Source organism: Oncorhynchus tshawytscha, linkage group LG02 (assembly GCF_018296145.1).
Source record: "Oncorhynchus tshawytscha isolate Ot180627B linkage group LG02, Otsh_v2.0, whole genome shotgun sequence".
Classification (NCBI taxonomy): domain Eukaryota; kingdom Metazoa; phylum Chordata; class Actinopteri; order Salmoniformes; family Salmonidae; genus Oncorhynchus; species Oncorhynchus tshawytscha.
In genome coordinates, this window is record NC_056430.1 from 6841113 (window position 1) to 6856984 (window position 15872).

General features: G+C 42.2%; 2 protein-coding genes across 4 annotated transcripts in view; one reads left to right on the forward strand and one right to left on the reverse strand.

Annotated features, from left to right (window-relative positions):
• Nucleotides 1-1027, reverse strand: part of ssuh2.1 (ssu-2 homolog, tandem duplicate 1) — a 33937-nt gene extending 32910 nt beyond the window's left edge. For all 3 annotated transcript variants that reach the window (XM_042329789.1, XM_042329788.1, XM_042329786.1), the window contains exon 1: nucleotides 806-1027. In XM_042329789.1, coding sequence (XP_042185723.1) covers nucleotides 806-833 — 28 coding nt within the window. In that variant the 5' untranslated portion in view covers nucleotides 834-1027. The remainder of the gene's footprint in view (nucleotides 1-805) is intronic.
• Nucleotides 1028-6660: 5633 nt separating this feature from the next.
• On the forward strand, nucleotides 6661-11815 carry LOC112221973 (60S ribosomal protein L32). The gene is made up of 4 exons (XM_042329792.1): nucleotides 6661-7137; nucleotides 9191-9291; nucleotides 10497-10678; nucleotides 11630-11815. The coding sequence occupies exons 2-4, from the start codon at nucleotides 9196-9198 to the stop codon at nucleotides 11757-11759; spliced, it is 408 nt and encodes a 135-aa protein (XP_042185726.1). The 5' UTR covers nucleotides 6661-7137; nucleotides 9191-9195; the 3' UTR covers nucleotides 11760-11815.
• The last annotated feature ends 4057 nt before the right edge of the window (nucleotides 11816-15872 follow it).

The following is a 15872-nucleotide window of genomic DNA, read 5'->3' on the forward strand; positions in this document are numbered from 1 at the left end:
TGGTGACGTGATTATCAACACTTGACTGCAGTTTGACAAATTCTAATATTCTCGCTCTTATCCATAATAATCATCTCATCACGTGGATTTGCGCATAATACATTTTACCGACACAAAAAGATCCCACCATGTCGAACGAACAAATGATCTGTTTATAAAATTGTACCGTAACGTCTTGTTTCCATCAGGGCTGTCATGATTTTTCTTTATAGGGTATGAATTTACTCGCATAAAAATTCTGGATGAAAACGTGGCGTTATGAATGATTTTGTAGGCTACACTGCAAAGTTGACCGCAAGAATCCCAAACAGATACAGAAAACATAATATTTTCAAACCTTGATTACATATGCCTCTCTGTTGATTGATTTATCGATTTTGTTTGTCCGTTGACAGAAAATACATCGGCCTACACACAGTATAAATATTTATTTATGCGTCGAAATACTGAATTAAAATACATTTGATCTGATATTCCTGATGATTTTACATACTTTTAATTTGGGGGCGTCAGAAAACTTGAGGGGGGCAAATAAAGGGTTGCCTATTGGGGAACCATGCCCTAGGACCGTGGTTCCCAAACTTTTCCGGTTACTGTACCACCAACTGAATTTTGCTTTGCCCGACGTACCCCAGAAGTACCCCCTCATGTACATTTTAACATTAGGCCTATGGTCTCACGAGTCTTCTCAAGCTCCCCGTTCATATGCCAAGTACCCCTGGTTGGGAACCGCTGCAATAGGAGATGGCCAAATGTCCACTTTAACTTTCTTGTAGTAAATTACCCCCAAAAAAACGAAACTCACCAAGCTGTTCGTCATCCTTCTCGTTCATACCCTGGTTTGTTTATTTCAAACTATCTAAACACACTTAGGCAGGCTATACTGCATAAGAAACACGACGGACTTTCTCTAAACCTGACCCTATTCCAGCCCCTTTTAATGTACTGTTTAAATTAATCCTCGGTCACATGACATGTATCAAGGAATGCTGAGTGCAAACCACGCCCGGGGAAAAAATAGATTTTGTTTTTACAAAACTGCCATATAATTACTTTGCTCCAACATTCGACGGGGTTCATAAAAAAATACATTTGCTATCTTCCATTGAGTACATTTTCTGTGTTGAAGAGTTTTGGTTTCTCTATTCTATCCTCTTCGCAGTGTGCTCTCACGCACACCGGACGAGCATGTTCAGTGTAGTCGTGGGCGTTCCGGTACTGTACTCCAGATCAGACCGAGGAGAGGCTATATCAGACACAAGGCGTTCCGGTACTGTACTCCAGATCAGACCGAGGAGAGGCTATATCAGACACAAGGCGTTCCGGTACTGTACTCCAGATCAGACCGAGGAGAGGCTATATCAGACACAGGGCGTTCCGGTACTGTACTCCAGATCAGACCGAGGAGAGGCTATATCAGATACAGGGAGTTCCTGTACTGTATTCTAGATAAGACGGAGGAGAGGCTATATCAGACACAGGGCATTCCAGTACTGTACTCTAGATAAGACCGAGGATATACAGTATATCATCCACAACCACAGGAGGTCGACACGACACATTAAGCCTCTGGGCCGTTATCCGAACAGTGATTCAGTTTCATACAACGTCAGCAGGTAATAAATATTTAATGGAATTTTTAACCATAATTTGAGCCCTGAATGCTGATTGGCTGAAAGCCGTGGTATATCAGGGTATGACAAAACATTTATTTATTTATTTAACATTTACTGTTGTACATCCCTGGGTCGCTCTTCTGGGTCGCTCTTCTGGGTCGCTCTTCTGGGTCGCTCTTCTGGGTCGCTCTTCTGGGTCGCTCTTCTGGGTCGCTTTGTGTGATGTATTGTTGTCTCTACCTTCTTGCCCTTTGTGCTGTTGTCTGTGTCCAATAATGTTTGTACCATGTTTTGTGTTGTTACAAATTTGTGCTGCTGCCATGTTGTGTTGCTACTAGAGGTCGACCGATTAATCGGAATGGCCGATTAATTAGGGCCGATTTCAATGTTTTCATAACAATCGGAAATCTGTATTTTTGGGAGCTGATTTGCCGATTTTTTTAAATATATATTTTTTATACCATTTATTTAACTAGGCAAGTTAGTTAAAAACACATTCTTATTTTCAATGACGGCCTAGGAACGGTGGGTTAACTGTCTTGTTCAGGAGCAGAACGACAGATTTTCACCTTGTCCGCTTGGGGGATCCAATCTTGCAACCTTACAGTTAACTAGTCCAATGCTCTAACAACCTGCCTCTCTCTCGTTGCACTCTACAAGGAGACTGCCTGTTACGCGAATGCAGTAAGCCAAGGTAAGTTGCTAGCTAGCATTAAACTTATCTTATAAAAAACATGGTTGATGATATTACTAGATATTATCTAGCGTGTCCTGCGTTGCATATAATCTGACTGAGCATACAAGCATACAAGTATCTAAGTATCTGACTGAGCGGTGGTAGGCAGAAGCAGGCACGTAAACATTCATTCAAACAGCACTTTCGTGCGTTTTGCCAGCAGCTCTTCCTGTGCGTCAAACATTACGCTGTTTATGACCTCAAGCCTATCAACTCCCGAGATGAGGCTGGTGTAACCAATATGAAATGGCTAGCTAGTTAGTGCGCGCTAATAGCGTTTCAAACGTCACTCGCTCTGAGCCTTCTAGTAGTTGTTCCCCTTGCTCTGCATGGGTAACGCTGCTTCGAGGGTGGCTGTTGTCGTTGTGTTCCTGGTTCGAGCCCAGGTAGGAGTGAGGAGAGGGATGGAAGCTATACTGTTACACTGGCAATACTGAAGTGCCTATAAGAACATCCAATAGTCAAAGGTTAATGAAATACAAATGGTGTAGAGGGAAATAGTCCTATACTTCCTATAATAACTACAACCTAAAACTTCTTACCTGGGAATATTGAAGACTCATGTTAAAAGGAACCACCAGCTTTCAGATGTTCTCATGTTCTGAGCAAGGAACTGAAACGTTAGCTTTCTTACATAGCACATATTGCACTTTTACTTTCTTCTCCAACACTTTGTTTTTCCATTATTTAAACCAAATTGAACATGTTTCATTAGTTACTTGATGCTAAATTGATTTTATTGATGTATTATATTAAGTTAAAATAAGTGTTCATTCAGTATGGTTGTAATTGTCATTATTACACAATTTTTTTTTAAATCGTCCGATTAATCGGTATCGGCTTTTTTGGTCCTCCAATAATCGGTATCGGCGTTGAAAAATCATAATCAGTCGACCTCTAGTTGCTACCATGCTGTGTTGTCATGTGTTGCTGCCTTGCTATGTTGTTGTCTTAGGTCTCTCTTGTCGTGATGTGTGTTTTGTCCTATATTTATTTATTTAAAAAAATGAATTCCAGCCCCCATCCCCGCAGGAGGTATTTTGCCTTCTGGTAGGCCATCATTGTACATAAGAATTTGTTCTTAACTGATTTGCCTAGTTAAATAAATGTAACGTTTTTTTTTTTTATTAAAAAGAAGGTTGATAACCAGTTTATAATAGCAATAAGGCACCTCGGGGGGTTGTGGTATGTGGCCAATATATCACTGCTAAGGGCTGTGTCCTGGCACTCAGCGTTGCGTCATACATAAGAACAGCCCTTAGCCGTGGTATATTGACCATATACCACACCTCCTCAGGCCTTATTGCTTAATTATAATAGTAGAATACTAAAACACTATACTAGAATAGAATAAAAAGGAATCACAATGTGAAAAGGTGTCTTGCGGTCAGGCAGGGAGTCTGATTAATAAGGCTGTAATACACAATTAATTGATACATACAGCCTGAAACTAATGCCAGAAATAATAATAATTGTGTAAATGTTCCCTACAAGCCAGAATATTGAATAAAATTACATTTAAACTTACAGTTGTCTGTGTGGTTTGTCCTTTAACTGCTCGAAATGAGACAAAATCTCCACAGGGAAATGTTGTTTAGGCCTACCCGACTTTTTAGAGAGCCGATAGGTATATGGTCCGGTATACCGAGGTAAAATGTGTTTTATATCGTATATTTGGTTCTCTCGTCAATAGTTATTGAACCAAGAATGTCATGTCAAATAAAACATGTATATATTCTGAATTAGCGGAGGATGGAGATCAATCAACACCCTTTTTTTGTGTGCATAAAAAAATATATTTAAATCTTCTTTTTTTTATATACAAACTTTAAAGAAAAGAAGTGTTGATTGTTCTCCATCCTCCCCTGATTCAGAATATAGAATGTTCTAGTAGGCAGGCAGTAAGAAGGCAAATATAGGCCTTAGGCAAATAGGCCTTAGGTGCAGAAACAGGGATTTTACCCCAAAAAACAATTGTTGTGATAGGCTAGAGGCGAATAATGATGGTGGCAAAAACGATATATATACAGTGGGGCAAACAAGTATTTAGTCAGCCACCAATTGTGCAAGTTCTCCCACTTAAAAAGATGAGAGAGGCCTGTAATTTTCATCATAGGTACACTTCAACTATGACAGAAAAAATTATTTTTTATGAATTTATTTGCAAATTATGGTGGAAAATAAGTATTTGGTCACCTACAAACAAGCAAGATTTCTGGCTCTCACAGACCTGTAACTTCTTCTTTAAGAGAGGCTCCTCTGTCCTCCACTCGTTACCTGTATTCATGGAACCTCTTTGAACTTGTTATCAGTATAAAAGACACCTGTCCACAACCTCAAACAGTCACACTCCAAACTCCACTATGGCCAAGACCACAGAGCTGTCAAAGGACACCAGAAACAAAATTGTAGACCTGCACGAGGCTGGGAAGACTGAATCTGCAATAGGTAAGCAGCTTGGTTTGAAGAAATCAACTGTGGGAGTAATTATTAGGAAATGGAAGACATACAAGACCACTGAGGAGCCTCTTAAAGAAGAAGTTACAGGTCTGTGAGAGTCATGTTAGGATATCAGTTTTCCTGTTAAAGCTTTTGTGCAGAATCAACTGCGCAGTTTCAGGTGCAACGTTGATGGTCATGTTGCAGTCGTGTGTAAGAGGGAGATTCCAAGATGTGGGGAGTGTGCAGGAGGGCATGGGACAGAGGATTGTGTCGTTTTGGTGGATACAGTTGTGTGTGTCTGTCTACTGTAGGGGTGTCCATGTTGCTGGGGATCGGAAGTGTCTGTTGCGAGAGAGGTGGGTTGAGGTAGTCAGAGTAGTGCAGAGGTTGTCGTATGCTGAGGCAGTGAAGAAAGTGGAGGAGGATGGGTCAAGGGTCAAGGATCCTGAGAGGATCGCTGTGGGTAATACATCTGTGCCAGCACAGAGAAATAGACCAACGAGTGATGTTTGCTTCAGTAAGGTTGGCTTCTTAGCGTTCATAGCAATGGTTATCAACTGTACCACAGAAATGGAATGTAAACCACAGACAATATGGTGGCAGTTGCAGAGAAGTATTTGGGTGTATGAGATTTTACTTCAGAAGATTTCTAGGGTGTGTTGAGTGGCGGTGTCCCGTCCTCCCAGACCGTTGGCATAGTGCAGGAGCAGATAGTGTCAAAGTAGTGGAATGGGGTAGTGGGTTTTTTAATGAGTGTAGGGCTAGTTGGGAAGGGTAATTAAAAATATTGTTTTATGTTTTAAAAATTCTCCAATTCCCCATTTTGTATCACAAAGTGTTATGGATCTATACTATAGTTCAGTTGGGGACGGTAAATGCAACATATTGATTGCCGACCTCTGTAAAACCTCCGCCATGCCAACTGCAATGGGGACTGAGGTGATCGGTGAGAGGAAAGATGGAGGAAGTGGACGCTGATGCGGATTGGGAATCTAATGGCAGGAGAATCGAGGAGAATTGGAATATTGTCAAAAAGAATGGAAAACACAGCGAAGTAGTGTACAGTGCTGAGAATGTCCCTTCGTATCTTCTAGGAGTACGGTTTGTTAACGAGGAGCAGTTGGTCGGATGACCATTCTTGAGTGATTCCATTTGAGACATCCCAAACTGGTGGAGAAAGTGCTGGGTTAAGAGAAGGCTGTAAGGATCACGAGAGACGGCCTCGTTTCGGTTGTTGTTGTTGTATTGCTGCGGATCAGAAAAGAACGTGTGTTGCGTCTCACCTGTGTTAAGAAGTTTGACGTGTCGTGTCTCTTCGGGAACAAGGGGGTGATATCTGGCGTCTCATGGGAAGTCGATGTTGAAGAGTGAAGAGTCTGTTCTTCTGGGTTTTTTTTTTATATGGAGTCTCATCCCTACTCAAGTGCAGTTGGGGTATATAAACTACATAGTCATAGCATTTATCCCAAGACCAATGCAGTGTGATCACTGTATAGATTTTGGACGTGGTTAAAGTGGATAGGCCTTCACTGCAGGCTACAGGGGTTCCATTTCACCAGCAGGACCCTGATATTTTAAAGGTTATTAAGAAGGTGGACATTGTGGCCTTTATAGCTGTGGTAATTAATCGCACTGCCAAGGTGGAGAGGAGGTCCAGGATAAGTTAGTTTTCCCCTATCACGAATGGATTTTTGTTTTGCCTTGTTTTTTTCAACCCGTCCAGTTGGTGGCGGCAATACACCTTTCAGGGTTGTAGTCCGCCATAAAACCCATAGAAGAAGAAGAAGCTTAGTCACAGATAGAACAATGTGACAGATATTTCACTGGATGTATAAATGTGAACCATCCGCTTGGCGTTTCCACTCACTACCAAATATGGTAGCCATGTGGCCAGCAGTGGAAGATGATGGAAAATGGATTTCGTCCGACAATCTGCACATTTTCTAACCGATAAAACATTTGATCTCAATATAGTTTTTTATTTCCAAAACCTAGAAATCTGTTATGAACAGAGTGGACTACGCTTTGAAGAATTTATCCTTTGCCAAAGTTGTAAAAAATCGCGTTGTTTACGAGAAGTGGGAAGGCGAATTGAGTTATTACACATGCGCACTTCACAGAGTAGGCGTTCCTTAACGGAAATATGCAAATAATACTAGAACGAGCCAATAGAATCTTGGCTCTGCCCACTAGGACTAATTTATTTCCATTGGAAACGACAGGTTGTGATCTATCTTGGTTTAGTTATTTAAATATTTGTTTGAAAGACACGGAAGAGGAAGGAAGAACAATCTCCACCCTCTTTCCTTCATCTGCCTCCAGATAGGCATACAAGACCGAACCGTAAGTGAACGTGATAATCTGACAGCATCGTTATAATTATATCACTTTAATCCATTAAAATCAACCATATTTATTATATATTCAGTCGAACTTTATATATTTTATCATTATTGTAGATGTGTGGTTGTTATAAAGACGGACACTGCAATGTCCGACCAAATGATGTTTAAAAGTAGCCGCTAACGTTATTTAACTCTACTAACAGCGACGGGTCTTTTGTTGTTGCAGATCCATAGTTGTCCAAATGATATATGCTAGTGTATTCATTCGGTCTATGGGTTTGACTACACGTAACTAAAAGTTGGGGAAACTAGGCGGGTTCGTTTTCTGAGACCATATGACTAGTTGTCAACTAAAGGGACGTGGCTGTCCCATCATGTCTGTGATCACAGCAGCCTATTTGTCCTTTCGCTGCCAAATATCTCTACTGAAGCGTGAAACACTGCACATCAAAATGAACAAGTTGTTACAAATGATGCGGGTATATTAACCAGTCAACTTGGGGGAATTGGCTAGCAAGATACATTTTATTGTGTGGCTGGAAGAGTTTGCGTTCAAGAGAACAATTGGCAGTCATTTCATACGCTAAACCTACACACACACACACACACAGTGACCAGTGTTTTGAGGAATACTATACATGATGATTTTGGGCTCCTGAGTGGCGCAGCGGTCTAAAGCTCTGCATCTCTGTGCTAGAGGCGTCACTACAGACCCTGGTTCGATTCCTTACATTTAATTACTTTTATCTCTTCCATTTTAGGTATTTTTCCTAACTGCATTGTTGGTTAAGGGCTTGTAAGTAAGCATTTCACTGTGAGGTCTACACCTGTTCTATTCGGTGCATGTAACAAATAACATTTGATTTGATTGGGAGTCCCACAGGGCGACGCACAATTGGCCCATTATCATTAGGGTTTGTCTGGGGTATGCCGTCATTGTAAATAAGAATTTGTTCTTAATTGACTTGCCTAGTTAAATAAAGGTAATCCATTATTTTTTTGGGACTAATTAGTCAATTGAATGCAAACTCATCCAGCCAACCAATAAAGGTAGCCTGCTAGCCTAGCTAAATGCATCGAGATGGCTACATTAAGCTATTTTACTTTGCTAACCTAATTGACTTCAGCTTTTATCCTAGCCTCACGAAAGAGACACACACAATACAGGTTGGAGTTGGGGCCTAACCTGGGGGCCGTTACACTGGGGCCTAACCTGTTACACTGGGGCCGTTACACTGGGGCCTAACCTGTTACACTGGGGGGCTGTTACACTGGGGCCTAACCTGTTACACTGGGGTTACACTAACCTGTTACACTGGGGCCTGTTAACCTAACCTGTTACACTGGGGCGTTACACTGGGCCCAACCTGTTACACTGGGGCCTAACCTGTTACATGTTACACTGGGGGTTACACTGGGGCTGTTACACTGGGGCCTAACCTGTTACACTGGGGCACTAACTGGGGCCTACTGGGGCCTAACCTGTTAAACTGGGGCCGTTACACTGGGGCCTAACCTGTTACACTGGGGCCTAACCTAATGTGTCAGGCGTATGTTGTGGTGTGGACAAGAAGAAAAGCTGTGTTTTTCTTTTTTCTGCACTATTCAACCAATCCCGTCAATGTCCAAACGCTGAAGTCGTGTCACAGGCTCGTTACATTTCCCCTGAAAACCGGAACATCCGGTCGTTGCAGACTAAACAGCAGCTAGGGCTCCTGGGGAGCAGGTGATGTGTTGGGGGGGTTAGGTCTTATGCTCAAGGGCACAACAACAGGCAATGACATCTAGACTTCCAGCAACCCTCCGGTTGCCACCTCACATCCAGCAAGATTTTTCCTTTCAGACCTGGGATTCAAACTGGCAACCCTCCGTTTACCGACTTGCCTCTAAACGCTAGGTTACCTGATGCCTCAATGAGTAGTAGCTGGTCTCAAACGAGACACTTGGCTAACAACCCCTGTGGGTAGCTAAATAAAAGATCTTTTAAATATGATGGTGAAAAGACTTGCTTCCTCCCGGGTACTGCTAACAGGCGGTTTCTGTTCCTCCAGGCAACATGGCAGCATTGAGGCCTCTGAAAAGGCCCAAGATCGTCAAGAAGAGGGTGAAGAAGTTCATCAGACATCAGTCGGACCGCTATGTCAAAGTCAAGGTACGGTTGATGTTGGCCGCTATATAATTAATTGTAACAAACAGTATTTGAATCTTTGCTACGTTAATGGGCTGAACCAGGGTTGTATTCATTAGGGTAGGCGTTTTACAACCTCTCCTTGAATCCCTAGGAACCTCTCCTTGAATCCCTAGGGTTGTACTCATTAGGGTAGGCGTTTTACAACCTCTCCTTGAATCCCTAGGGTTGTACTCATTAGGGTAGGCGTTTTACAACCTCTCCTCGACTCCCCAGGGTTGTATTCATTAGGGTAGGTGTTTTACAAGGGTTGTACTCATTAGGGTAGGCGTTTTACCTCCTCCTTGAATCCCAGGGTTGTACTCATTAGGGTAGGGCGACTCCCCAGGGTTGTATTCATTAGGGTAGGTGTTTTACAACCTCTCCTCGACTCCCCAGGGTTGTAGGTGTTTTCATTCCCCAGGGTTGGTAGGTGTTTTACAACCTCTCCCCAGGGTTGTATTCGTTAGGGTAAGCGTTTTACAACGACTCCCCAGGGTTGTATTCGTTAGGGTAAGCGTTTTACAACCTCTCCTCGACTCCCCAGGGTTGTATTCGTTAGGGTAAGCGTTTTACAACCTCTCCTCGACTCCCCAGGGTTGTATTCGTTCCCCAGGGTTGGGTAAGCGTTTTACAACCTCTCCTTGACTCCCCAGGGTTGTATTCGTTAGGGTAGGTGTTTTACAACCTCTCCTCGACTCCCCAGGGTTGTATTCGTTAGGGTAGGTGTTTTACAACCTCTCCTCGACTCCCCAGGGTTGTATTCGTTAGGGTAAGCGTTTTACAACCTCTCCTTGACTCCCCAGGGTTGTATTCGTTAGGGTAGGTGTTTTACAACCTCTCCTCGACTCCCCAGCCGTTCCATGTTATTTAAACTGTTCTACAGCCGATAGTTTTGAAAGTGGTGCTCGCAATCCAAAAGGTGCCCTTTTTAAAAATAACTTGTTTTACATCATCCATTTCGTATGATATGTCCTACAATTTTTTTAGTCTTTTACGAATCCAATTTGTGTTACGAATTTGTGTTTTAAGATCCTGGAGTGCGTCTTTAAGGAAGGGAGCAGGTGAACGGTCTGTCTTAACTGTCCTAAGCCCTTTCCTGACCAGTTTAGTCACCGCGCTAGCTGGCTACTGTATTTGCAGGATATCGCCTTACTACTCGCCTCACTTATGTTTTTATCTTTTTGTAGCAAAACTGGCGAAAACCCCGTGGTATCGACAACAGGGTGCGGCGGCGCTTCAAAGGCCAGATGCTGATGCCCAACATCGGCTACGGCAGCAACAAGAAGACCAAACACATGCTGCCCTCCGGCTTCAGGAAGTTCCTGGTCCACAACATCAGAGAGCTGGAGGTTCTCATGATGAGCAACAAGTATGTTCCGATATTTATTTATTCCTTCCTCTGAAAGTGTACACTTGGGCTCTCCCCCGTCACAGCTTTAAAAGCATTGGATTGGTGTAAGCATTGACTGGATGAACATTTCAGCATTGTTAAATCCATGACAAGAAGGGTTCAGAAATGGAATCCCACCTGTGATCGTTCAGCTCAGCGGGGCTTCGTTCAGCAGGGCACCACGTTTGTGGAACATTCACTGTAGAAAAAGATGTTATATACAACTCATATAATAGACATGTATAATAAGGAGTCCTGTTGGCTTTATTCAGGACAGTTCATGAACAACGTTTGGGTTGCCTACTGAACGTAGCCCAGGGGTAGAAAGTAGACTGATGGTTCAGCATGTGGTGCAATGTTATGGTTTGTCTACTGAACGTAGCCCAGGGGTAGAAAGTAGACTGATGGTTCAGCATGTGGTGTAATGTTATGGTTTGTCTACTGAACGTAGCCCAGGGGTAGAAAGTAGACTGATAGTTCAGCATGTGGTGTAATGTTATGGTTTGTCTACGTCTTGTGAGTCTTTTTTCTTAGAATCCTATTCATTATTTTGAGGTGTTCATTCAAGTGCAATATTTCCTTTTGGCTTATGTTTGTGTCCTGTGCTGGTTTAAAAACAGCCTGATCTCACACTAGCTCACATTCTGATATTAAATGGGAGGGTAGTGGTCTGTCTGCTTGACCAGGCTATGTGGATTTACCCTTGTGTATGTGTGTCCTGTAGATGTCCTGCGTATAATGACCTATACATCTAGTTGGGTCTAATTCCATTTTCAATTAAATAAGCATTGAGGAATTACAATTTCGTGGTTTACTTCCTGAATTGAAATTGAATTGACCCTGATGACATCCAGTTGTTTCCAGGGAGAAATGAAATCTCCCCTTTTGCCCTCTTGTGTGTTGTTACTATAACCACCCTCCCCTCCACAGGACCCATGCTGCAGAGATAGCCCACAACGTGTCGTCTAAGAACAGGAAGTTGATCGTGGAGAGGGCAGCTCAGCTGGCCATCAAGATCACCAACCCCAACGCCAGGCTACGCAGCGAGGAACACGAGTGATCTGGGACCATGACTCTTTGTTGTTCAATAAATGATCTATACACCTGTCAATAGTATTTACTGTATTTGCCTGTTTTTATGATATGGTTTGATTTATATTGGGGTGGGGGGGTCATAATGCATTATAATGGCTTTAGGGTGATATTAGGGTGGTGGGGGTCATAATGCATTATAATGGCTTTAGTGTGATATTGGGGTGGGGGAGTCATAATGCATTATAATGGCTTTAGTGTGATATATTAGGGTGATATAGGGTGATATATTAGGGGTCTTAATGCATTATGATGGCTTTAGGGTGATATATTAGGGGTCTTAATGCATTATGATGGCTTTAGGGTGATATATTAGGGGTCTTAATGCATTATGATGGCTTTAGGGTGATATATTAGGGGTCTTAATGCATTATGATGGCTTTAGGGTGATATATTAGGGGTCTTAATGCATTATGATGGCTTTAGGGTGATATATTAGGGTGGTGGGGTCATAATGCATTATAATGGCTTTAGGGTGATATATTAGGGTGGTGGTGTCATAATGCATTATGATGGCTTTAGTGTGATATATTAGGGGTCTTAATGCATTATGATGGCTTTAGGGTCATATATTAGGGTGGTGGGGTCTTAATGCATTATGATGGCTTTAGTGTAATATATTGGGGGGGGTCTTAATGCATTATGATGGCTTTAGTGTAATATATTAGGGGTCTTAATGCATTATGATGGCTTTAGGGTGATATATTAGGGGTCTTAATGCATTATGATGGCTTTAGTGTGATATATTAGGGGTCTTAATGCATTATGATGGCTTTAGGGTCATATATTAGGGGTCTTAATGCATTACGATGGCTTTAGTGTAATATATTAGGGGTCTTAATGCATTATGATGGCTTTAGGGTGAAATATTAGGGGCTTAATGCATTATGATGGCTTTAGGGTGATATATTAGGGGTCTTAATGCATTATGATGGCTTTAGGGTGATATATTAGGGTGGGGGTCTTAATGCATTATGATGGCTTTAGTGTAATATATTAGGGGTCTTAAAGCATTATGATGGCTTTAGGGTGATATATTAGGGGTCTTAATGCATTATGATGGCTTTAGTGTAATATATTAGGGGTCTTAATGCATTATGATGGCTTTAGTGTAATATATTAGGGGTCTTAATGCATTATGATGGCTTTAGTGTAATATATTAGGGGTCTTAATGCATTATGATGGCTTTAGTGTAATATATTAGGGGGTCTTAATGCATTATGATGGCTTTAGGGTGATATATTAGGGGTCTTAATGCATTATGATGGCTTTAGTGTAATATATTAGGGGTCTTAATGCATTATGATGGCTTTAGGGTGATATATTAGGGGTCTTAATGCATTATGATGGCTTTAGGGTGATATATTAGGGGTCTTAATGCATTATGATGGCTTTAGGGTGATATATTAGGGGTCTTAATGCATTATGATGGCTTTAGGTGATATATTAGGGGTCTTAATGCATTATGATGGCTTTAGGGTGATATATTAGGGGTCTTAATGCATTATGATGGCTTTAGTGTGATATATTAGGGGTCTTAATGCATTATGATGGCTTTAGGGTGATATATTAGGGGTCTTAATGCATTATGATGGCTTTAGGGGGGTGTAATATATTAGGGGTCTTAATGCATTATGATGGCTTTAGGTGATATATTAGGGGTCTTAATGCATTATGATGGCTTTAGGGTGATATATTAGGGGTCTTAATGCATTATGATGGCTTTAGGGTGATATATTAGGGGTCTTAATGCATTATGATGGCTTTAGGGTGATATATTAGGGGTCTTAATGCATTATGATGGCTTTAGGGTGATATATTAGGGGTCTTAATGCATTATGATGGCTTTAGGGTGATATATTAGGGTCTTAATGCATTATGATGGCTTTAGGGTGATATATTAGGGGTCTTAATGCATTATGATGGCTTTAGGGTGATATATTAGGGGTCTTAATGCATTATGATGGCTTTAGGGTGATATATTAGGGGGTCTTAATGCATTATGATGGCTTTAGTGTAATATATTAGGGGGTCTTAATGCATTATGATGGCTTTAGGGTGATATATTAGGGGGTCTTAATGCATTATGATGGCTCAAAGGCTGTGATCATCAACTAGATTCTGCAGGTCAATTACAAAAAAAATACAAAGTTTGTTGTTCAGATGGTTGGGGGGCCTGGAACGTAATCCCAAAAATAATTAGCAGACTGCAAATTGACCGCAAGAAGCCCTAACAGATATTTTTCAAACTTTGCCTACGTTTATATATGATCTTGTGTTTCTCTCTGCGTGGGAATACTTGGAACCGGTTTACAAAATTAAAATCACTTGGAGCTGATTTCCTGGTGGCTGATGTAAAAAGGGCTTTATGAATTAGATTTTAGTTTTTAATGTCCAACAATAAATGCAAAATAAAGCCACTCGCGGGACGCTAGTTGGGGAATCCTGCGTCAGTATTACAACCTTAGTCTGAAATGGATTCAAAAATAAATCCATGACTAAGTGAAAACAGGTTTAAGACATTTTTGCGAATGTATTGAAAAAAAACAGACAGACAATTTGCTTTGTAGAAATTGAGCTCCGGTGCATCCTGTTTTCCATTGATCATCCTTGAGATGTTTCTCAACTTGATTGTAGGTCCACCTGTGGTAATTTATTGGACATGATTTGGAAAGGCACACATCTGCCGATATAAAGGTCCCACAGTTGACAATGCAAAAACCAAGCCATGAGGTCGACGGAGTTGTCCGTTAGAGACGGGATTGTGTCACGAGGCAGATCTGGAGAATGGCACCAAAACGTGTCTGCAGCATTGAAAGTCCCCAAGAACAGTGGGGACTTCAATAAATAAACTTTGGAACCACCAAGACTTCCTAGTGCCGGCCGCCCTTCCAAACTGAGCAATTGGGGGAGAAGGGCCTTGGTCAGGGAGATGACTAAGAACCAGATGGTCACTCTGACAGCTTACCTACAGTGGAGCATGGTCTGACAGCTTCCCTACAGTGGAGCATGGTCTGACAGCGTCCCTACAGTGGAGCATGGTCTGACAGCGTCCCTACAGTGGAGCATGGTCTGACAGCGTCCCTACAGTGGAGCATGGTCTGACAGCGTCCCTACAGTGGAGCATGGTCTGACAGCGTCCCTACAGTGGAGCATGGTCTGACAGCTTCCCTACAGTGGAGCATGGTCTGACAGCGTCCCTACAGCCAAGACAACGCAGGAGTGGCTTCGGTACAAGTGTCTGAATGTCCTTGAGTGGCCCAGTCAGAGCCCGGACTTGAACCTGATCGAACATCTGTGGAGAGATCTGAAAATGGCTGTGCAGTGACGCTCCCCATCCAACTTGACAGAGCTTGAGAGGATCTGCAGAGAAGAATGGGAGAAACTCCCCAAATACAGGTGTGTCAAGCTTGTAGCGTCATACCTAAGAAGACTCGAGGCTGTAATTGCTGCCGAAGTTGCTTCAACAAAGTACTGAGTAAAGTAAAAATTAATTTTAAAAAACGTTTTGCATTTGTGGTATTGTGATGTCATTATGGGGTATTGTGATGTCATTATGGGGTATTGTGATGTCATTATGGGGTATTGTGATGTCATTATGGGGTATTGTGTGTAGATTGATGAGGGAAAAACTATTTAATCCATTTTAGAATAAGGCAGTGACAGTGCAAAAACCAAGCCATGAGGTCGACGGAGTTGTCCGTTAGAGACGGGATTGTGTCACGAGGCAGATCTGGAGAATGGCACCAAAACGTGTCTGCAGCATTGAAAGTCCCCAAGAACAGTGGGGACTTCAATAAATAAACTTTGGAACCACCAAGACTTCCTAGTGCCGGCCGCCCTTCCAAACTGAGCAATTGGGGGAGAAGGGCCTTGGTCAGGGAGATGACTAAGAACCAGATGGTCACTCTGACAGCTTACCTACAGTGGAGCATGGTCTGACAGCTTACCTACAGTGGAGCATGGTCTGACAGCGTCCCAAATGTCAAAATGTGGAAAAGGTGAAGGGGTCTGAATGCTTTCCCGAATGCACTGTATATTAGTAGGGGGCTGTAATGCATTATGCAAGTCTTACATTTT